The sequence below is a fragment of the Gopherus flavomarginatus genome, chromosome 1 (genome assembly GCF_025201925.1).
Source record: "Gopherus flavomarginatus isolate rGopFla2 chromosome 1, rGopFla2.mat.asm, whole genome shotgun sequence".
Classification (NCBI taxonomy): domain Eukaryota; kingdom Metazoa; phylum Chordata; order Testudines; family Testudinidae; genus Gopherus; species Gopherus flavomarginatus.
The window spans coordinates 321864134-321888442 of NC_066617.1; the positions used below are offsets into that span (position 1 = coordinate 321864134).

At 41.5% G+C, this 24309-nt stretch overlaps 1 protein-coding gene across 10 annotated transcripts in view; it reads right to left on the minus strand.

The window, feature by feature from the left end:
* NBEA (neurobeachin) overlaps positions 1-24309 on the minus strand; it is an 881590-nt gene that overhangs the window by 582940 nt on the left and 274341 nt on the right. For all 10 annotated transcript variants that reach the window (XM_050937106.1, XM_050937099.1, XM_050937102.1 and 7 more), the window contains exons 14-18: positions 20634-20713; positions 19650-19712; positions 19445-19542; positions 13258-13350; positions 4438-4546 (exon numbers count right to left, since the gene is read on the minus strand). In XM_050937106.1, coding sequence (XP_050793063.1) covers positions 4438-4546; positions 13258-13350; positions 19445-19542; positions 19650-19712; positions 20634-20713 — 443 coding nt within the window. The remainder of the gene's footprint in view (positions 1-4437; positions 4547-13257; positions 13351-19444; positions 19543-19649; positions 19713-20633; positions 20714-24309) is intronic.

The following is a 24309-nucleotide window of genomic DNA, read 5'->3' on the forward strand; positions in this document are numbered from 1 at the left end:
TGTTTTGTTCTCTGCAGGTAGAATGCCAATGCTCATTACAGATGGAGGGAATGAAGTCTGCACTCCTCACTACAGACATGAGGCTTTGGGAAAAACACAGGTAAGTGAATTGACTGGTTTATATGAAATTCTGAAACTATTTTAGGACTGGATTTTGGGTGTAGTAAAGGCAAGACTTTATCCTTATGGAATATTGTGTTTGGTGGATCCACCATTAAAGCCCCTAATACTCCTACTCTTCTGGCTGAGGTGATGGCAACAAGGAAGGCAGTCCTCACTGATAAGCAAGACATGGAACACATAGCTAGCAGTTTTATGGGAGGTTTAGCGACTGCTCAAAGCACTAAAGAAAGATTCCCCTTGGGGGATTGGTTTCTTCACAGCTGGAAAGTTTCTGACCAGATTTCAACAACCTGACTGTTATCTTGAGGATAAGAATATAATCCAAAATTGTGGAACTATCAGGTGCCTCTAGAGACATATCGTTTGTCTGGGCCCAGACAGATGAAGGTTTCAACTTGGCTAGATTATATTTTCCAGTGCAGTCTTTTATGTTACTAGTGAGAGTAATATTCACAGCTTCAGAACAGAAACGTTCTAGGCTCAATGCCCATCCAAATACCATGCCATGAGATGAAAGCATTGGGAGTGTAATGTCTGACCCTGCCATTTATCTGGATCAAGAAATCTGAAAAGATCTGAACTTTGATAAGTGGATTTGTAGGAGGTTTGGAAAGCATAAATTGTCTGGGCCATCTGGGGGCAATGAGGATGATTTGAGCCCTGTCTAGTCGAATTTTCCATAAAACCAGATATAATAGTGCAATGAGAGGCATAACTGAAGTGAAGTGATTTGTCCAAGGTAGAAGAGAACTATTGCTCACTGAAGCAGTTTATTTTACATTTCCTGTTTCTCACTGAGTGAAGATGGTGTTCATTACTGAATCAGGTAATTCCCACTTGTGATAGGTGGCAAAATGCCTGCTGGGGCTGTCCACCAGCACATTTTTGGTGTCTGGGAGGTACACTGCAGATAGGGTTATTTGGTACTGTATACACCAGGTCCATAAATTGACCACTTCTTACAATAGCAGGATGGAGTACATCTCTTCCTGCTTATTTACACAGAAAATAGTAGTTATGTTGTCCGACATTATCAGGATGTGCTGGGATTGTGTGAATGGTAGGAATGTTTTGTTGTAGGGCTCTCAGTTCCAGAAGACTGATGTGCATTCTGGCTGCCCGAGGGATCCTAGTGCCATGTGATTGTTTATATGAGCTCCCCATCCTACCAGGGAGAGGTCTGTAATTATCATTGTTGGGTGTGAGGGATAAAAATGGAACTCCCATGCACACATGTCCAGCGTCCCTCCACCATTACCATAGGGACAATTCTTTCTAAGTGAGGGATTCATGCTGTGTGCACTTTGAGTACATACTGTTTGGAGCCAGCTTACAGTCAATGAAGGTTCAGTCTGGCATATGGCCCTGGAGAGTAAGGTATATTACACACTAAAGTTTGTGTGTAACCAGGTCTATCACAGTGCTCATGGAGTGAAATCTGTGGAAAGGTAGGCCCTCACTTTGACTGAATCCAGTGTTGATCCTATAAAGTCAGCGAGGCTTCAGGGTTGTGAACTACCTGTGTCTTTATTTATATAAGGTTCTCCCACCACCAGTGTATTTATAAATAAGCCTTGTAGGATTAGTCACTTCCTTTACAGGCAGAGGCAGCCGTCAGCTAGGAGGCCTCCAATTCCCCCCCTGACTGACTTCTCCCTGGCTGCTCCCCGCCTTCTGGCTCTCTCCTAGCCTTTATAGCTCTTGGCTTGTCAGGCCAGCAGGTATTGCCAATCCTCAGGCCAGCATCAGGCCTTTTCCATCAGCCCCAATCTGTTTCCCCTGATTGGAGCTGACTGGGCAGGGGTTAAATTAGGTGCTTTTGCACCAGCACCCTGATACACTGCTGTATTGCTCCCCATTGGAGAAGAGATTGTACCTCCTGAAGGAGAACCACCTTATGAGATTGGGTCCCTGAAAAGGGACAGGGATGCGGGTTTTGGAGGAGGGGGGCAGAGAAACTATGGTACAGATGGAATGGATATCCAGCATGTACTTGTCTGCTGTTTTCACTGCCCAGTTTTAGGGAAATTTTGCTAGTTATTCCCCAATGGATCTCAGTAATAGGTGGAGATAGCATCAATACCAGGTTGCAGCTCTCTGGTGTCATGTTAAAAATAACTCTTGGTTGGAAAGTGAGGCTGGGCAGCCACAGGTGAAGTGGAAGATGCATCTTTTGTTGTTTGTGAGGTGGCTTGTATGATGAAGAGTGAAAATCCTTCAGGTAATCAACTCATGATCTTTGACAGTAACAGCAATTCCTGATCTTTTGGGTCTCAGTGTTTCATTTTAGGTAGCACCAAAGTCAGCCTCTGAGTCAATGTGGAGGCTGCTACTGAAGGACTTTCACTCCTATGAGTCTTTTGAACATGACCACACAGCTTAGGAGGACCTAATTTCTTATGGCTCGGGCACGAGGGCTCACCTGACTTGGAAAGAGTCAAGGCGGGTCTCTCCCCTTAGATCATCTATGAGGGGATCTGTTTTTATGTTTGTAAGAGTGCCCCCTACTCCCATGAGGGGGTCAGACAAAGGGCTCGTCCCAATCAATTCTAGAGTCAGACACAGAATAGGGATCTTGCTCCGTGCTGACTCTGGCCAATGTTCAGGAAGGTCTCCCTGGCCTGGGTCTGAATGGGGATTCATTGCCTGCTCCATAACATGTTTCTGAAGTTGAAGTTCTAATGCCTGCTGAGTTAGGATGGGAAAGGAGTGTCAAAAATTGCATTTGGTAGAGCAGAGGCAGCACTGATGATCATTGCTCACCAAAAAGAAGCAGGGGCAGAAAATGCAATTTTTGTAGCCCAGACTCTTTGGCATCCTCAAAATCCCATTCTGGGAGATTGGAACCACAGGGTTGGGAGTCTAAAACTGACTAACTAGAACTATCAAAACACTAACAACAAAAATGAAGAATAAATTAAAATTTTAAATATTTACAGGAAGAAGAGAAAGGATCAGCTTGGGACACTGGAGATTTCTGACTCAGGCTATGAGGTGGTAAGAAGGAACTGAAGAGGTGGTTCTGCCTTGCCCTGCCCCTTATACTCTGGGTGCAGAGCACGAAGAGAACAGGGATACAGGCACAGACCAACAGACATTACTTGCAGGAATTCTTTAACCGCATGCCTACCCATAGTGGAATACACATAGGCACGCAAAGAAGAACTCCTGACTCCCAACTTTGTGCTCATTCCTCCAGACCACTTTACCTTACTGACAGAGGAGCTGAGCATATACTGCTTCAATTGAGTTCAACTGCAGCTTTGAGCATTCAGCACTTCTGAAAAATCAGTGCAAGGTGTTTCAAATTGGGCACTCCAAAAATTCAGAATACACAGTTTGCCAAAATTTGGTTTAGCTGGATTGCTCAACATCACAAAGTCAGTAACATATGCAGGGCTACAATTGATTCCTCTCAAGTCATGGTCATCCTCCTTCACCACAACAGCACTTTTCTCTTCCTGCAATCCTCTGCCTCCTTCTGTACATACCTTACAACTTCTAAAGCAAATGAGGCAGCAATCCCACACACAACCTAATTCATTATCCGATTGTAATTCACCATGCAATGTGTTCCTTAAGGCCTAGTTCCAGGAAGTAGGAGGCTCCTACACTGTATTTTGCCACTAGCAAAGGGTATGGACCACTGGGGTCATTTGGTGGGTCCCTGGAGGCTGTCAGGAGAAATTGGGCCCCACACTATCTCAATTGATCTTGCATACCCAGATGTCTACTCATGGGGCTCCCAATTCAGTGTGTGCTGATGCTTTTTTGGCAACAACACGGACCCAGCCTTACATTAGAGTGCTCATATTCAGTTATTATTTTGGCACATTGCCAACCACACAACCTAGAGAAGGAAAATGGAAATTTTCAATAATTTACAACTCAACTAAACACCAATTGACTTTCACTAGAAAAAACAAATGAGGCATTTCTGTGGCTCCAGGGATTTCTTCCACTGAATTTCAAAAGACTGCTGCAGAAACAGAAGGTGTTAGAGCTCTCAAAGTTTCTTTATAAAAGAATTTTGTTAACAATCTAAATAAAAGATCATTTCTAGCTCCATGGGTGTATGTAAAGCTTTACAGACAAGTTGCAAAAATTGTAACAGTGCTTATGAAAAAAATCTAAACACACACAATAAGTACTTGTTTGATTCAGAGAGGATCTTTTTTAAAATTTCAGATTTTAATATAGTCACAGTGACCTGAAGATTGAAATCTTTTAAATACAGATTCATATAAACATTTTTCTTATTCTACACATTTTTTGCAACTAATGATATTATTTGCATGTTTAAGTAATTTGTACCTCATAAAGTGTGTTATATGTTGTAACGGTCACAGTATTTGTATGCAGCATCAACCTCTCTCCAAGAAGAGTGAAAAGACTATGGGTATGCATGATTTCAACCTTTCGTCTGGAGGAAAGAACATAAAAATACAAAATATAAACATGCTGAAGATTTTAAGTAGATGCAAAACTAGAGAGGTAATGTATTTTTTTCATACGTCAAACTTGGACTATATAATATCTATGCTTTATATTGTTTATTATCCTTTTATCATATAATGTTGCATATTACTTTAAGCTATTTCTGAATATTCATTTAAGCTGTTCTGGCCATACTGAATGGTTGTGAGAATGTAATTTTATATGCAGGATGGGTTCCTGTATGTAACCACCTTCTTGCCCTCAAAGATGTTCATCACAGACACTTTCCTTTGGTAGAGGACAGACAGACTAGGCTGTACCCTCCACCCCACCAAATCCGTCAAGGATGTCCCTACATTGGACAGATGGGCAACCGATGAGCAACATGAAGAGCTGCCTTTCCCTCACAGAACTCAGTGTTATGCTTCCATGTGTTTCCGAAGAAAGGTACTTTAACATTGAAGGGTTTTATTACCATTGTCAGTCTCTGTTCACAGCTTTCTTTCATACAGACAATAAAACAGTCCTCATATATCTATTAAAACAATCCAGTATAAGCAATACAAAATTCTGAAGAGTTGTGAAATTCCAGCTGAGTGGAATACAATACTGTAATGCAAGTCAGAACAAACTATACCTTAAAAGTAGAGAAGGAAGGAGCTCTGGTTCCCAAATAAAACATCAGGGAAATTCAGCCAATCCCCCAAATTGCATTCTGTTTAAACACGTATATAGCACCATAAATATGCACAGTACTTATTTTATAGTGCCATAAATCTACACTGCGCTTTAAGAAAAAAAATATGGAAAATGAAGTGCAAAGTCCCTATCCAGAAGCATTTACATTCTATATGGAAGAATAGGTACAATATGGATTAAACCAATACATAATAGATAAAGAGTGCCAGTGGTCATATCTGAAATGCTTAGAATAGAAAAGTATCAAAGGTGTAGCTGTGTTAGTCTGGATCTGTAAAAAGCGACAGAGTCCTGTGGTACCACATAGACTAACAGATATATTGGAGCATAAGTTTTTGTGGGTGAATAACCACTTCATCAGACACATGCGTCACCCACGAAAGCTTATGCTCCAATTCTTCTGTTAGTCTATAAGGTGCCATAAGACTCTGTCACTTTTTAGAATAGAAAAGTTTTCATGACTTTCCTCTATGGAACTACAAAGGCAAGTTGGACAAAGTGTTCTGGTGGTATGTAGCCAAATATCTCTAATTTATTAAATTTACAGATATTTGTCAATTTTTGCAAGGGAGATAATAATAAATATAGCACGTTTTTATTATTTTTTCAGACTTTTTTAAAATACAGTTTCTTACAAAAAGCCACATAATCATGAAATTTTAATATTTTATTTAACAATTTAAAAGTCAGGAAATGCAATCTTAGCTCTGCCTCTTCTGTATATCCATTACAATACAGTTTTCAGTTTCATAATTACATACCACACTCTTTCTAAAATGATAAAATATATTACAAGTTTCAACAAACAAATACATGTGTAGCATCTTGCAGTGCTATGTACTGTTCTGAACATAGCAAGGAGCTCATGAGTCATTTATATGAACACAATACAGGTATGTGTAACTTATTACAGATTGAGGATACAAAAGAATAATAATGAAAACTTACTGGCTTATATATACACTACATGTGCTCAAGGCAATATTGGCTTTATAGTTAACTGACTTCTCATGAACACTGCTCCCAAGGAAGGGTTTGCTGCTCATTGAAAGAAAATGTATAGTACCTAGGCATTTTAACAAGTTTTGTAAGCACCTATCTTACAAAGGAGAACTTACATAGAAATTTGATAAGAATGCCCATACTGGGTCAGACCAAAGGTCCATCTAACCCAGTATCCTGTCTTCTGACAGTGGCCAATGCCATGTGCCCCAAAGGGAATGAACAGAACAAGAAACCATCAAGTGATTCATCCCCTGATGCTTCTGGCAAACAGAGCTAGGAACACCATACCTGCCCGTCCTGGCTACTAGTCATTGATGGACCTATCCTCCATGAACTTATTTAGTTCTTTTTTGAACCCTGTTATAGTCTTAGCCTTCACAACATCCTCTAGTAAGGAGTTTCACAGGTTAACTGTGTGTTGTGTGAAGAAATACTTCCTTTTGTTTGTTTTAAACCTGCTGCCTATTAATTTCATTGGTGAACCCTAGTTCTTGCCCTAGTTCTTGTATTATGAGGAGTAAATAACACTTCCTTATTTACTTGCTCTACACCAGTCACTATTTTATAGACCATCATATCCCGTCCCCTCCCCAATCCTTTAGTCATTTTTTTCCTAGCTGAAAAGTCCCAGTCTTATTAATCTCTCCTCACATGGAAGCCATTCCATACCCCTAATAATTTTTGTTGCCCTTTTCTGAACCTTTTCCAATTCCAATATATTTGGAGAGGGATGGGACAATCACATCTGCACACAGTATTCAAGATATGGCAGTACCATGGATTTATATGGAGACAATATGATATTCTCTGTCTTATTACCTATCCCTTTCTTAATGATAGCCAACATTCTGTTCATCTTTTTGACCACCGCTGCACATTGAGTGGATGTTTTCAGAGAACTATCCCTAATGATTCCAAGATCTCTTTCTTAAGTGGTAACAGCTAATTTAGACTCCAACATTTTAAAGGTACACTGGAGCTATGAAATTAGTGTAAGGAAGAAAAATACTACAGGTTACCACACTTGTGCCACAGAATTTAAGCCCAGAAGGGACAACCAGGTTATCTGCTCTGATCTCCTCTATATCAGTGGTGCACCCTCCTTTACCATTCACAGAATCTGTACATGCCCCCCGACCTCAATTACTGCACAGCCAAGGCTTCCTCAGTAGTGGAGCTTGGGCTGAAGGTAGAACTGGTCTGGGGGCAGAGAGGGAAAGAGCAGAGCTGGTCTAGGGGCAGAGCAGGGGGCAGAGTGGAGCTGGGATATGGGCCAGAGTGAGGTTGGGCTTGTGTCAAACAGATTGTTAAGGGTTAATGTCTCTTCTACCTGTAAAGAGTTACAAGCAGGGAACTGAACACCTGACCAGAAGACCAATCAGAAGACAAGACACTTTTCAAATTGGGTGGAGGGAAGCATTTGTGTGTGTTCTTTGTCCGTTGTGGGTTCTTCTCTTGGAGGGTTTGAGAGAGACCAGATATTACTACAGGTTCTCTAAGTTTCTTTCCAAATAGTAAGTAAAAACAGGAGGTTTAGGCTTTTTGATTGTTTTACTCTATTTGCAATTGTGGATCTGGCTGGTTAACTTTGATGTGTGTAGTTGCTCGGAATATTTTGATTTGTATTGGTACTGGGGGGAAGTCTCTTTCTTGTGTCTGTAAGCTATAGGACCCTGTAATATTTACATCTTGAAGTTAGAGAGATAATTCTTTACTTTTTCCTTTCTTTTATTAAAAGGTTTCTTTTTAGAGAACCTGATTGATTTTTTTTTCTTGTCTCCCTTGTTTTATTCCGGGGGATTGGGATAACTCACCAGGACGGGTGGGGGAGACGGGAGCGGGAGAGATAGAATCTCTCTCTGTTTTCCTTGAATCTGTTTGCTTCTTTGTGGAAGGGAAGGGAGATGCTTCTCTGTATGGTGATTTAGAGGTTGGATCAGTATCTCTCAGGATAGCCCAGAGAGGGAAATTCTGAGAGGGGGAAAGGTGGGGGAATGGTTTATTTCTCTTTGTTTTAAGAACCCAAGGGATCTGGGTTCTTGGGGTCCCCAGGGAAGGTTGGGGAGGTCAGAGTGCCCCAAAACACTATATTTTTGTGTGGTGGCAGTGCTATCAGATCTAAGCTGGTAATTAAGCTTAGAGGATTCAGGTGCTAGTATCTCATTTTCTGAACTCTAAGGTTCAGATCTGAGAGGGAATGCTATGACAGCATTTACCACCAGACAGGTCTGCTCACCACCAGACAGGTCTGCTCACCACCAGACAGGTCTGCTCAATGGTCTGCGGCGAGATGTTGCATGCGATGGGTACGAGTTGCTGCGGAGAATTCCTTCTTGGGTGCTAGCTGGTGACTCTTGCCCACATGCTCAGGGTTTAGCTGATCGCCATATTTGGGGTCGGGAAGGAATTTTCCTCCAGGGCGGATTGGCAGGTGCCCTGGAGGTTTTTCGCCTTCCCCTGCAGCGTGGGGCACGGGTCGCTTGCTGGTGGTTTCTCTGCAGCTTGAGGTCTTCAAACCATTTTTGAGGATTTCAATAACTCGGTCCTGGGATAGGGGTTGTTATAAAATTGGATGGGTGGGGTTCTGTGGCCTGCCTTGTGCAGGAGGTCAGACTAGATGATCAGATTGGTCCCTTCTGACCTATGAGTCTATGAGTCTATGAGACAGCTTGGAGTAGGGTAGGGGATGGATCTGGTCTGGAGACGGAGCAGGACTGGAGGCTGAATGCGGTTGGGGGCAGAGGATAGAGTGGGACTGGAAGTGGGTGTCACTCCCTGCCCCTCATGGGCGCTGGCCCGGTCCCTGCCACGCACCCTCTGAATGTTCCTCTATGCTCCTTAGTGGGGCTCACCCCACAGTTTGGGGACCAGTGCTTTATATCACAGGCCATTAAACACTATCCAACCATCCATAAACTAAGACCAACAACTAAAATTAGACCAAAGTATTACAAGAGACTAAATTATTCTGTGCCACAGGCACCGGGACTGAGGTGCATCAGTTCTTGAAGCCTCTGCAGTAGCATAGAATTGATGTAGTAACATATACCTAAAGGATCCTCACAAGTGACTCATGCCCCATCCTGCAGAGGAAGACGAACATCTCCCTAAGATCACTGCCAATCTGACTTGGGGGGATTTCCTTCCTGAACCTGAATATGGTGATAAATTAGACCCTGAGCATGCGAGCAAGACTCACCAGGCGTGCACTTAAGAAAATTCTAAGTACCACTCTAGTACCAGCCTATCCAATGTCCCAACTGCAAACGTGGTCATCTTATATGTTTGAGACAATGTATTTGAGAAATAGTATGTTTTGATAAAATTAGATTATTGTGGTATGCACATGCAAGGGGACATATTTATGGTGATGTATGCACCTTTAATTTTGAAAATTCTCAACATATATTCTGTATAAAAACAAAAACAAAAATCAACTAAATACAATTGGAGGGAGAGAGGACACACAACTCTGTAGACTTTGTATTGAGGTGGTTAAACAGAATAACCAGCCAATGAAAAACAAATAAGAAGGAAAGAATCAATTAAGTCACTTGACATATCTACACTCCACTCATCCATTAGTTCCCCTTCTCAGCATCAACTATCTTGACTTTTCTGCTAAAGAGCCAATGGACACCTATGAACTATAGCAATGTTAACTGGTTTTATGTTTAGGTGTTTTAATTATTAATATTAATGCAGCTTTTGTAAGTTACATTGTGTGAAGCTGCATATGTGGTTTTGTATTGGTGTGTGAAGAATTGCAAATAGTGTCATTTTTTCTGTAATGTTTAAGAAAAATGTATGGGAATGAGTGATTTATGTTAGAGATTATTCTAAAGTTATTTCTGTACTTACAAATTACAGCATTAAAGTCAGTGTGTGCAAAAACATAAGTGTATTTTACGGTGACAGTTAAGGCTACATGTTTAGACAAACCACCTCTCTTCCTCTTCTCCTACTAACAGCAACTTGGAGCAAATTTCGCTTTATCTCCAAGCTCCCATAACACAGACCTGCTCCTCCCTGTGCCCCACAATCTCATCCATCCAAATCCCCCATGTAGATCTGTTCACCTCCTCCTCTCTCCTCTCCATGGTACTGTTTCACAGTGCACCATATAAACAGAACATGGGGTTGTGAATGGGGGGAGGGGTTCGGATAAAGGCTTTGGTTGGTGGATGAAGAGACCAAGGTTGTGTGTGGAGAAGTTCAAGCTTGTTTGCACTGAGGAATCAAGATCTCCTCATAGCACTACTACCTTGATGGCCAGGAGGCTGGAGTGGCTCCCTCCACTCTAGGCCTCAGCATAGTCCTAATTCTCTCTAGCTCAGGCCTCACATTGCACACAAGCATCTTTGCCCCTGGGTCTCACAAATCCCTAATAAATCCCATTTCTCCAAACTCTTTCACAAATTATCATCTTCCCCTCAAGTCCCATCTCTTCCCTGCCCAGCCTCCCTCCCTCTCTCACTAGGGGTACATGCAGATTGTGGCTGGTGAATCAAGCTTGCAGTGTCAGAAAAAATGAAGTGGCTGACAGAACCCAGCAGTTCTTCTGGCTAATCATTGTACTATTCACAATTATTATTTAGCAGGAATAACTGTTTTAAAACTTCAGAAATGGTCCAAGTCCAAGATATCAGAAAAAAAAATATCAGATAGACATGCACAGGTATGCATGTGTGTGATTTGGTATTTATGAGGATTGTGAGTTTTTAGCTATTCAAACTCCCAAAATGTGATGTGAACAAGACAAATTTCAAAATGGGAGCATTTTAAAATATTCCAGCTGTAAAGATTCACTAAAAAATTTACAGAAAATTCCTTTCTGCTTCAGGCCTTTTTACCCATTTTTAAATTGGAACGAACTCCTGTCTAACACAACTGTTTTGAGGTTTTAGCCAGTAATATTTATAAAACCCTTTGAGAGGTTCAATGCAAATTAGAAATACAAAATATAATTAACAGCAGCAATTTGGACTTATAAATCCCTTGAGAAAAATTCCATTTAGGCATCTTTTCCACAATTAACCATGTCTCAGTTAAGACAGTGTACTTTATTGATCATTCTATCCTAAAGCCCCTCAAGAAAAAACAGTGTGTCTATAAATATCCTGTCCTAGACTGATTCCTACTTTTCTAACCACTTCCTCAGTTCTGATGAAGGCATTACATCTGGAACTTAAGCCCCTTCCATCATGCAGCTGATCATTATTTTTTTCTTCTTCATCTACATTCTCTTTCTGGAATATCATATTGCTAGTTTCAGCCTTGGATGTCACTCCAAATTACATATCCACCAAATCAAGGTCCCATCTATCTACTTTTCTTGTTCATGTCAACTCCTCACCAGATCGTAACTTCCTACTATCAAACATTTTGAAAGACTGAACTTTTCAGTAAAACATACTACTTGTTCTCTGTCTTATTCCACAGCAGATTTCCTTAAATTAGAGACTTTTACTTTTCCCACGGACAGAAATCTTAGAAACACTCTTTATTTAAAATATTTTTTCTTCTCATAACTCAATTGTTTAAGTAGGCCAATCAACATCTCTAAAGTGTCAGAATTAATCATCAAATTGAGCTAAAATCCTTAACTTTCCTTTAACAGCATCCCACATTAATAAAATTCCCTCTTATAGTCTTCCTAAATCGCTACCTTGAAATTTCAGGTAATACTGAAAACTGAAGCCAAATAACATTCTCACTCCAAGAAAAAAGAACATATATTCTTGTCTACAGTCATAATCACTGACCTCCTTAATCCAAATTATCCTAGAAAAGCATACCTTAAAAACGTTTTTTCTTTTTATGTTACACGGATCAAAATCTAAAGAATTTTGAGAGTCATGTATGAAGTACAATAAGCTATGTAAAAATTAACTATTGTATATAGAGATTTTACTTTCCAAATGATCAAGTGTTTGGTTCTGCTGTGTCATACAATTTTCCTTGATGCTACTCTACCATACCTACTATATCGTGCCATCAATATGGTTGTAGCTACTTGAATGAAATTAGGGAGGCAGGGTAGCCTAAATGACTGAGCAGAGGGCTTGCTACCAGATACTCCTGAGTTCTCATGCTGGCTCTGTCACTGATGCACATGTGTAACTCCATGCAAGTCATTTAGTCTCTGTCACAGTATCATCATCCGTAAAGCGGGATTAATAATTTATTCCACCTTGCAGGGTGTTAAGAGGATCAATTACTCAGTGTATGGACATTGTTTTGAAAATGTAAAGCACCATGTAATAGCACATTAGAAATAATTTGGGGCTAGTCAAAATGGCATTTGGGAAACTAAACAAAATCTGTCTACATAGAACCAACTGATTCTAAATTTCACTTTCTGCATCTTACTTCTGTATTTAATTTTTATCAGTATTTACGTACTTCATTTGCTGTTCCTTCTGTATTTGGATAGCACAGTAATAGCTAATATTTTTATGAGAATGTTTTATTATTCCTCAATTTTATTTATTTACATTATCTTTTTAAATATCTTCACATAATTCTCAGATGTTTATTCCTAATACAACTGAAAATGCAAATGACTGACCAACAATCTTTAATGATCCATAAGATATTGAGTTTCATATGTACTGTACTTTCAGAGATATATGGGCATATGAGAACAATACATTTAATTTATAAACACCGTTACTGGGTTTTTTGTTTTGATTTCTACAACAATTTTGGTTTAAGACTTATTTTCACATAAACATTTAAAAGTTACCAGACAATGTTTTTTACCTTTTGAAATTACTATTTTATAAGAAATTAATTGGAAAATTAGGTATTTTTCCTCACTGCATATCTATAAAAATAACAATCTGCAAATTACTCATCTTAGATACTGCAGTTAATGCCTTCTAAGCACTTTCTAGATGTCATGTTTTGTATTTTAAACTGAATATTACAAAAAGAAAGCAAATTATAATCATTGTATGCCACTACAACTACTTCAGACAGTACACTTACTTGTGACCCAGGTGTTTGAGAAAATATCCCAGTACCTTCAGAGCCTGCACCCAGATACTTTCACTTTTGGAAGCCAGTAATTTATAAATGACTCTGCAATGAAATTAAAAAAAAATCAATTAGTATATTCTCTCAGTTTACCACCAAACACCAGATAGTTCCATGGAATCATCAATAGTACTGTGAAAGTAAACAATAAAATAGTAAGAAAAGCGCTAAGAAAGGAACACACATATATAAGTGAAAGGAAGTATGGTGAAATCACAAGTTATGCTAGTGGGTTGGGGTCATGGTCCCTTTAAGACAGGTCCCAAAATGGAAGGGAAATAATTTCAGTTTCAACCAAATTAAATTCAACAGTCAAAAGGCTTCTTTCTTTATTGGTCCAAATGAAGAAAAACAAACAAGACCTTCTTCAATCTAATCCAAGGTTCCACAGACACAAGGCTGCTTCCTTCAGCCAAGGTTCCAGCTGGAACAAAAACATTCTACAGTCCTTGAGCAGTAGGACAGTTCTGCTATGTTCAAGATGAGCAGTTAATTCGCCAATTAGGCCTTTAAGCTAGCCAAGGCCAGGTTCAGGAGTTTTAGGAGACAGCAGGAAACCAGAGAGCACCCCTCTCCCTAGCAAAACTTCACACACAGTCTCCCAACCTGGAAGCCTCCCCCCGACCTTTTTTTTTTTTTTTTTTTTTTAACATGGTTTCTGCCACAGGCAGTGGGTATAAAAGGCCCGGGAAGGCTTAGTCTTCCCTGATGCTACTGCCAACCTGCCGTTGGACACCTGAGCCACGGTGGCCTCGCCCTTCCCCAAGACACCCACCATCTCCTCCACTCCACCTCGCCCACCTCTCCCCCTGGAGGTCCCCACTGCTAGCTGCATTCCTCCTGCTTAGGGCAGCAAGAGCCAGCAAAGTGAGGAGTCTCAGCTCGGTTCTCTGAGGGCAGGGCCGTCAGGGGCCGCAGGAGCTAGCACTTGGGTGGCGAGCAGCTCGGCCCGGTGCTGGTGTGGGCAGTGGTTCAGCCAGGAGAGGGCGTTCAGGGGTGGGAGAGGCTGGTGCTAGGTGGGCCAACCAGGCGACGGGCCAGCCTGGCATTTGGGGGGCCCTGCAGCTCAGCCCAGCACTGGTGATGGGGTCCAGCAGCTTGGGCAGAAGAGAGCCTTCAGGGGCAGAGGGGCCATGACACAGCTGAGGGGGGCATCAGGAGTGCGAGAGATGGCCCAGCACTTGGGGAGGCTGGCAGCTCAGCCTGGTGCTCGGGGGAGAGCGGTGGGTTGGGGTGCTGGTGCTGGTGGCGGCGGCTCGGACCAATGTAGCTGTGGTGGGTGAACTGGGGCTCCTCTGGTCATGGAGCCCCCTCAGAGCTTCTCCTTTTACTGGGGGCGGATTCAGGGCTCCAGCATGTGGGGTGGATCCTTAGGGGATCCTTGGGTGGAAGGGGCAGGGCCGGCAGGCTAGCCTCCCTAAAGCAGGGGTTCACCCACAAGCCATGGTTTTTGCCACTTATCAACTCCATCTTGCAGCAGACTATGAAGTCATAAATGCCAGTTCTTTTCTCCATGACTCGCATCTTAGGAAGTCTTTCAGGGTTAGCTTCCTCCTTTCAGCGCAGTCAGGGAATTTTGCTGTTTTTTGGTCTGCACAAAGCTTGGGCACATATATCCAATCTTAAGAAGTTAAACAATTATGCAAATACTAAAACTATTTATCATACGCAATATACACACTTGATGGTGACCACAGTATATATCTATAACACTACATTGTCATAAATTCATACAGTATCAGGTAAGACAGGACCATTAGATCATCTAGTCTGACTGCCTATATAATACAGAGTACAGAATTTGACAGTTACCCGTGTTGAGCCCGATAACTTGTGCCTGACTAACACATCTTCCAGAAAGGCTTTGAGTCTTAATTTCATAGAATCATAGGACTGAAGGGACCTTGAGAGGTCATCTAGTCCAGTCCCTGTCACTCATGACAGGACTAAGTGTTATCTAGACCATTCCTGACAGGTGTTTGTCTAACCTGCTTTTACAAATCTCCAATGATGGAGATTCCACAATCTCCCTGGGAAATTTATTCCAGTGCTTAACTACCCTAACAGTTAGGAAGTTTTTCTAAATGTCCAATCTAAACAACCTTTGCTGCAATTTAAGCCCATTGCTTCTTGTCCTAGCCTCCAAGGTTAATAATAATTTTTCTCCCTCCTCCTTGTAACCATAGGCACCGACTCCATAGGTGCTCCGGGGCTGCAGCACCCATGGAGAAAAATTAGTGGGTGCTCTGCACCCACCAGCAGGCAAGCTCCCCTCCCCCTTGACCACTCCTCTTCCCCCACAAGCGCACTGCATCCCCGCTCCTCCGACTACCTGCCAGCATTTCCCTCCCAGCCACTGCCAAACAGCTGTTTGACAGCATTAGCATGGTCTGGGAGGGAGGGGAGGAGTGGAAACGTGGCATGCTCAGAGGAAGAGGTGGGGCCAGGCTGGGAATTTGGGGAAGGAGTTGGAATAGGGACAGAGAGGGGGTGGAGACTTTAGGGAAGAGGTTGGGGTCTCATTGAAGGGGTGGAGTGGGGGTGGGGCCAGGGGCCGACGGGCGAGTCGAGCACCCACGGGAAAGAGGGGAAGTCGGCATCTATGCTTTTAACTATCTTTTATGTACTTGAAAACTGTTATCATGCCTCCTCCCTCTCAGTCTTGTCTTCTCCAGACTATACAAACCCAGTTTTTTCAATCATCCCTCATAGGTAATATTTTCTAGACTTTTAATCATTTTTGTTACTCTTCTCTGGGCTTTCTTCAATTTGTCCATGTTTCCTGAAATGTGGCATCCAGAACTGGACACGATACTCCAGCTGAGGCCTAATCAGAGTGGAGTAGAGCAGAAGAATTACTTCTCATGTCTTGCTTATAATACCCTTGCTAATACATCCCAGAATGATGTTCACTTTTTTTTTTTTTTTTTGCAACAGTGTTACACTGTGGACTCATACCTAGCTTATGATCCACTATGACCCCCAGATCCCTTTCTGCAGTACTCTTTCCTAGGCAGTCATTTCCCATTTTTGTATGTGTGCAACTGATTGTTCCTACCTAAATGAAGTATTTTGCATTTGTCCTTACTGAATTTCATCCTATTTACTTCAGACCATTTCTCCAGTTTCTCCAGATCATTTGGAATTTTAATCCTATCCTCCAAAGCACTTGCAACCCCTCCCAGCTTAGTATCTTCCGCAAACTTTATAACTGTACTCTCAATACCATTATCTAAAAATCACTGATGAAGATATTGACCAGAACTGATCCTTGTGGGATCCCACTTGTTATGCTCTTCCAGCACGACTGTAAATCACCGATGATCACTCTCTGTGAATGGTTTTCCAACCAGTTTTGCACCCACCTTATAGTAGCTCCATCTGGGTTGGATTTCCCTCGTTAGTTTATGAGAAGGTCATGGGAGATAGTATCAAAAGCTTTACTAAAGTCAAAATATACCCCTGGCCCCACCCCCACTCCACCCCTTCTATGAGACCCTAACCCCTTCCCTAAAGTCTCCACCCCCTCTCTGCCCCTATTCCAACTCCTTCCCCAAATTCCCAGCCTGGCCCCACCTTTTCCCTGAGCATGCCACATTTCCACTCCTCCTCTTCCTCCCAGACCATGCTAACGCTTTTCCCCCCCACCCCGACCCCAGCATACCTCTGCCATTTCTATATTTTCTGTTATTAGTCTCCTCCTACCTCCAGTGAGTAACAAGCCCACCCTGCCCTTGGTCCTCCTCTTGCTTCTAACGTATCTGTAGAATGTTTTGTAGAATTTGAATTTTATAGAATTTAAAGATATCAAGAGATGGGAAATCCACCATTTAGGCTGTAGATTTTTTCAACAGTTAATCACCTTGACTTTAAACATTTGTTCCTTATTTCTAATATGAATTTGTCTGGCTTCAGCTTCCACTGGTGGTTCTTATGCCTTTCTCTGCTAGATTAAAAAACTCTTTAAGTAGCTGGCATTTTATACTTGTATGCTAAAAAAGTTACTTCACAATTCCCTCTAGAAGAAACTATACAGATTGAGCTGCAAGTCTCTCACTTTCAGGCCCTCAAATACTTTGTGGCTCTTTACTGCACCCTCTCCAATATTTCAAAAATTGGAATATTGTTGACATGAGAACGGAACACAGTATTCTAGAATTGATATTACTCATGTCTTATACAGAGGTAAAGTCACATCCCTATTCCTAACTCCCCTGATCCAAGGATTACATTAGCCTTTTTCACCACAGCATCACGCTGGGGAGGTCATGGTGAATTACTTTTCCACTGGGACCCCTAAATCCTTCTCAGTCACTGCTTTCCAGAATACATTCTGTAGGCACAGTCTGCATTTTCCCCCTAAATATATGACCTAGCATTTGGCTATATTAAAACACATATTTCTGAAGGGGCCCAGGTTACCAAATGATCCCGACTGCCCTGTATGATTGCTCTCATTATTATTTACCACTCTGCCAATCTTTGTGCCATCTAGAAATCTCATCACCAATGACTTTATATTTACTTATATATCATTGAAGAAAATGCTGAATATAGTCAGGCCTAGTAGAGATCCCATCCCTGCAGAGCCACCCGAGAAACACCAGTGATGATTCCCCAATTAACATTTTTTTAATCTGTCATTTAGCTTTTCTTAATCAATATTACATATTTTTTTTTAAAATCATAATGCTATATAGTACCAAGTCAAATGTCTTACGAAAGTCTACATGTATTCAATCTATGCCAGGGGTGCCGGAACCAGCCCCTCGCCTTTTAAAAGTGGGAGGGCCATGCCTCCTTTTAAACATGGGCGTAGTTTCGGGGACAGGGGGCTGCATTTCCCCCCAAACTGCAAGTCTCAAGCAGGTGCAAGTGTAGCCCCTGACAGTGGTGACAACCTCTTCCCGGTGCGGGAGGCCCTTAGCTCCTTCTTAGCTCCCCCTCACCATGAGGCCTGGCCCCTATCCACGGCCCTGCCCGTGCTCCTTCTCTTCTCCCTGAGGCCCCATCCCCTGGCTAGGCTGGACGCCAGAGATGGGCCATGGTAAGAGCTTCTCAGGGAGTCTAGGCTGCTGTGGAAAACCCTGGACCCCCCACCTGCCCTGAGCAGGGAACTGGGGTGCCTCAGAGGTGCCTCCAACCCATGCCCCCACCCCACAGGCTGCGCCACCCAGGTAGGGTTGCCATCCTCCAGGATCAACTTGGAGTCTCCAGGGATTAAAGATTAATCTTTAATTAAAGATGATCATGTGATGAAACCTCTTAAGAATACTCATGCCCCACCACTTCTACCAAGGTTCCAGCGCTGTTGATCTATGGCTTTATCAACCAAACTTGTAATCTCATTAAAAAATGGAGATAAGGTTTGACATGCCCTATTTTCCATAAAACAACGCTGACTGGCATTAATCAACTATCCATTCTTTAACACTTTATTAACTGAATACTGTATCAGCTTTTCCATTATTTTGCCTGGGACTGACTAACCAGGTCATCATGCTTGCCCTTTTTTATATTGCCACAGTATCACCACTCTTCCAGTCTTCTGGAATTTCACCAGAATTCCAAGATCAAAAATTAACACCAGTGGGCCAAAGATACCTTCAGCCAACTCTTTCAGAACTCTTGGGTGCAAGTTATTCAGGCTGATTTAAAAATATTTATTTCTAATAGATGCTATTTAACATCCTCCCTATCTTCTCATTTACACTCTAGAGAGATTAGGTCACAAGATAATAAATCAGTATTTGTTTGAGCCACTATTGTTTAAAAACATATTCTATGTATGAGGATAAAGCAAAGAAGAATTAAACAGTGAAAGTATGTTGGCTTTACTAGAAAGTCAACTGTAGACATAACTTTACTCATTTTCATTTGAACTGTTGCGGAACAACCCTGACATTTGCCAGAATGACCAACTGGATGACCTGAAAGGTCATTCCTGTCTTCTTCTCTTCTATGTGACTGATGTTATAAACGCTTTCATGTTTTGAAAGAATAACATTCTAGATTTAGTATAGTCCATACATGTATTTGTACTCCAAAAGCAAGCAATTGCACTTTTTATGTTTGTGGGAAAGGAAGCAGGTTGGAGGGAGATTAGTTTCGAAAATATATTGTCATTTCTCCATCTTACCGTATCCCGTTTCTTTGATCAAATGCAGGTATCATAGATGCTGGATGTTCTGACATTAGAGCCACTAGCAACTGCAGCACATCATGAATATTTTCATCCTATGTGACAAGCATCAAAATCTTTTAGAAAATATTCTTAATTGAATGCTTTCCATAAAGTTGGTACAATTGATTACAGTCAAAGATAAGTAATTATAGAAACCTACCTCATGCATTGTTAATAAGTAATTTAATATACTCTGCAGCTCATCCTCCTTGACTCCTCTATCCTGAAAAAGAATGGATATTTCTTCACAGAGAGCTTTAATTCTTCACACTCTGCCTAAGAAAATTATTGACTACGAAGTCTCTCTAAAACAGGATACCATTAAAAACTAACAATGCCTAGAATTATCTTATGAATGAAGTACCAGCTAAAGTCAAAGGGCTAGATTCTCTCCTCCACTCTACCCATCTACCACTTGGACAGTGCAAGAGAGACATTACAAATCCCTGGCCCCAATGTACAGGATCTGTAGCGTCAGGGGAGTCTGCAGCAGACAAAGCTAGCATTGCCAACTACAGCCCATTCCCACAATTCCCAAATAAAGGGGCATATCTGGACAAAGAAAGAATGAGAGAAGAAGTGTGGGAAGAACACACTGAACCCTGCACTCTGGTTACTCTCAAATGACAGATGATCCATTGCTTACAATGTGTCATCTGGGACACATAAGAGCAGCTCAAAACTGCACCAGGGCCAGACAGAATCAAGAAGCTGTAACTAACTTCCTAACTGACCTCTCCCCTTCTCGTACCAATTAAATCTCTACCACAGTGCCATGGAGTAGAGAATCTGGCCTAAATGCTTTAAAGGACTCTACAGCAGCAGGTTAGGAGTCTGTACCTTTTTGGTCTATAAGTATGTTGAAACAGATATAAAAGCAGTGACACATGACTGATATGAAATATCCTAAAAGTTCACTGCATTTATGGTAGGTGTGGTTTTTTAGTTTGTTTTTTTGGGCGGAAGGGTTAAGTAGTATTACTGGCACAGACCAATTAATAATAATAATAATCAGGTTTAGACAAAATAATTGCCAGGAATTATGTATCTAGTGCTTCATTAGAAACTACTCAATATCTCCCTTGGGCCTTCAAGTTCGTTACATTTATCAAATTGCTAACATTCTCAAATAAGATTATTTTACCTTCAATATAAGCTGTTTCAAAAACAGAAGCATAAATGCTCGTAACGATATGATTTCTTTCTGTGATGGGCGAGGACCTTCTGGAAGAAGAAAAAAATATCACGTTTTAAATCTACTATATGTACCTGTTCTTAGTGACAGCAGCATTTTCAAGGGATTGCATTTCCTGCAGTAGAATGAGTACTGTGCTAACTACACGAAAGTTAGCATCTGCAAATGATGACACAAACTTTTCAGAATTCTGTTATGTATAACCAAAATTCCTTATGTGATGATATTTCCTTTTCAATGAAAAACTAATCACAGTTTTTACAGAGACACAGAAACATCAAATGTTAGGCAATGAAAATCTAATATGGGCTAACAATAACTAAACCATCAAAGTTATACCAGTTGGATGGAACACTATACAGAAGGGGTTTTTTTGTTTGTATTTTTGTTTAATTCTAACCTGATTATGGCATTACTTGCAAGAAAGACTAATCCTATATAATCAAAGAGAAATTGCCAGTTCAGTAAAATAGATCCATGCCAGCTAAAAATACATTGTCTACAACAGTTTATAACCAGTATTCCTTCATTCAAGAGGAGTTGTTAAAACAGACTATAAAAAAGAAATCTAAAAAACTCAATGGAAGTTAACAATAAGATGCAATAAACATCACAGTCTATTCATTCATCCTTTCTTCTTTTTGATTCTCCATTCGTCTCCTTTACTAGTATATTGTATGTTAAATTGGACAACTCCCTTGCATCTTTCCCATCTTTCTGGTGATGCCTAGCACACAATGTGTGTGGTATAAATAAAATAGCCTAGGTTACTTTTCCAGGAGTAATTTAACTTGCACAAAATAACATTCTTTATTTCAGTGGCTATATTTCTGTCCCATTTCATGGATGAAACATTATTAAGAACCACCGTGGGGCACATTTTCTAGTCTCTGAGGTCTTTGTCTGGAATATAGTCTCTGCCTTACACCAGGTATTTGAAAATATGGACATTGTTATTAGATCCAACACAAAAGAAGCAGTCTTTTAAATAGAGAAAAATATTTTTATGCACGTGAATTTTTTATGCCATCATGCAACTGATCTCTTCCCACGTAAAATGCAGAGATGAATTTGGATTTCAAGGTAGTAGACTGCAACTACATCAACAGATGCATGAATTATTACAGTGATACTGTGCTCCCAGCCAAAAGGTCCTACCATGCTATATTCTATGTGGCTGCATTGTGTTCAGAAAGCATACCCCTAATTACTTCAGATATATGCATCTCCTCATGCCTCTCCATGTCAACCCACATGAGTTCCACTGGTGGAGTAGTGTTAATCTACTTCTCCATACTGTGGAAGCAGTATTCTCTCCAAAGTCTAGACTAAAGCTCTGAACCTCCTTCTGAGAGATTATAAAGAAAGAACCTCAAAACAAAACTTAAATCATGGGAGATAGCCAAGGATGTGATACTGATGAGAAGAAAAAGGCAGGAAGGATTTATAGGAGAAAAATTTTAAGGAGTGATTTGCAGGAAGGTGTCCCAAACCAACCACACCAGGTATACGCCTGTGCTCACAGCTCCACGAGGGAGGCACCAACTGATACGCTCAGCCGGCCATGGGATCAGGCTGGAATACAGACCGACCCACCGGGGTTCCTTACCCTGAACAGATGGCAATAGGACCTGCCACTTAGTACTGGGACAAAGCACGAGGGTGAGGAAATGGAGAGTATGGAGCATGAGTGTGTACATGTGCGCCCTTGGCATGGCTTGAAAGCAAACTGACTGCAGCTCACACAGCCGGCTCCAGGTATACAGTGGGATGATAGCTGGATGGAAGGGCTCATGGATAGGGATGCAAGAGAGAGTAGTGGAAGGCAAATATGTTAGCCTTAGAATGACAAAGGCCCTTTTTCCTATAAGCTGGGAAGGGGTTACACCTCAGGTCAAATAGGGACATCTGAACCCAATAAAGGGCTGCCTGAGACCTTTAAAAACCCTTCCTCTGGCCAGAGAGGGGGAGGAGAGACAAGCTGCTGCAAGGCTAGTGGCAGCAGGGATATAGGCTTCTCTGGGGTGAGAGGCAGTTCTCCTCCCTAGAAAGGAAACAACCAAAACTGAGTGCCCTGTTTAGGGGAAAGACTGACACCTCAGCTAACAGGTCAACAACACCGTACCCCCATGCCCAGGGAGGGGGCAGGGAAAGTGTCCCCTTTGTTTTGTGTTTGAAAATTGGTTTCTTTGTGTTTGCTGGAGGAGCACTCCTTGTGCCTGCCCTGAGGCCTACCTTGAACATACTGAGAAGAGAACAACAGAGGAAGAAGACACCCACTGTACAGAGTGGGGCTGATTTACAACAGCCCCCAGCACTGCCAGAGGGGGAAATGGTAAGAGGTGTCTTGCCACAGGATGATCACAATCTAAATTTAAAACAAGATGACTCAACAGGTGGACAAAACAAACAGATGGGACGCGCACAAGGGAACAGAAGATAGTTATGAACAGCAGAATAAGCAATGATCACAGCAGTTACAGCACACCAGCTGCCTAATACTAGACTGGGTACAACAATATTGGAAAGTAGGGAAGCTAAGTAAATTGGATTCTGCTGCTGTAAATTTGCCACTTTACAAGTCTCATTTGGCTTTGATGCTAGTAGAGCGACTAATGCAGACACAGCCTTATTTTCTGGAATGTAGTACTCTCATCCCCAGAGTTCAAAAATAATAAATCAGACCTCATAAGACTATACGGTAACAAAAACAAACTACCACCATCATCTCAATTTTTGAGCCAAAGGTTAAATCATAGTTTTCTGGTTTATTTTCTGATTTTTTTTAAAAATCATCCTCTCCGTCTCCAATGTGTGAGAGACAGTTACATTGTTGTCATCCTGCACAAGTTTATCAAAAGTAATCCAATTCTGGCCCCTGCTGCGGGACCTCTGATTAGAAGACCCAAACAAAACCAGGTCCTATTATGCTAGAGCCTGGAGAACACATAGCAAGAGGAAGTCCCTGCCTGAAAGAACATACAATCTAGTGCAAAGCATGGTGATGAATTTGTCATGTGGGAGCTGGCACTAGGACCAGGCAACTCAAATCATTTAGTGGCTATGAAACTTCCATTAGATGGGAGTAACGGTTAATCTCTGCTGAGCTGAAACTGATTCAAACTAGTGATCTACAGGTGAAAAGCTTTGTATCTCATTAACAATGTCCTGAGGCCAGAAAGTGCCCAGTAAATGCTAACACCACACCTTAGAGAATGAGGCTTGCTTTCTGATGAGAAGTTTATTAAATCACATGCTGACCTTTTTGGAGCTTACACAGGAAGGTTCTTCCATTATCTGGAGATAGGCAAAACTCTCCCTTACATTGCACTCAGTCTCAAACACTCTCTATAATAAGTTGCCACATCCTGCTCTTACAGGGACAGCTCCCATTACCCAAAATTTAAACACTAAAAACACAACAAGAAAAATATTAGCACAACACACAAATTCACTTCTAAATACTTTTTGCAATATGAAATCATTCCAACAATTACTTCAGGCTCCTCACATTAACTTTTCTTCGTGTGTGTGTGTATATTTTTTCATCCCCACATGGCTCACCGACAGGGTTCGATAAACAGCCTTCAGATCCACTGCACAGACCTCTTCTACTTCACCGATA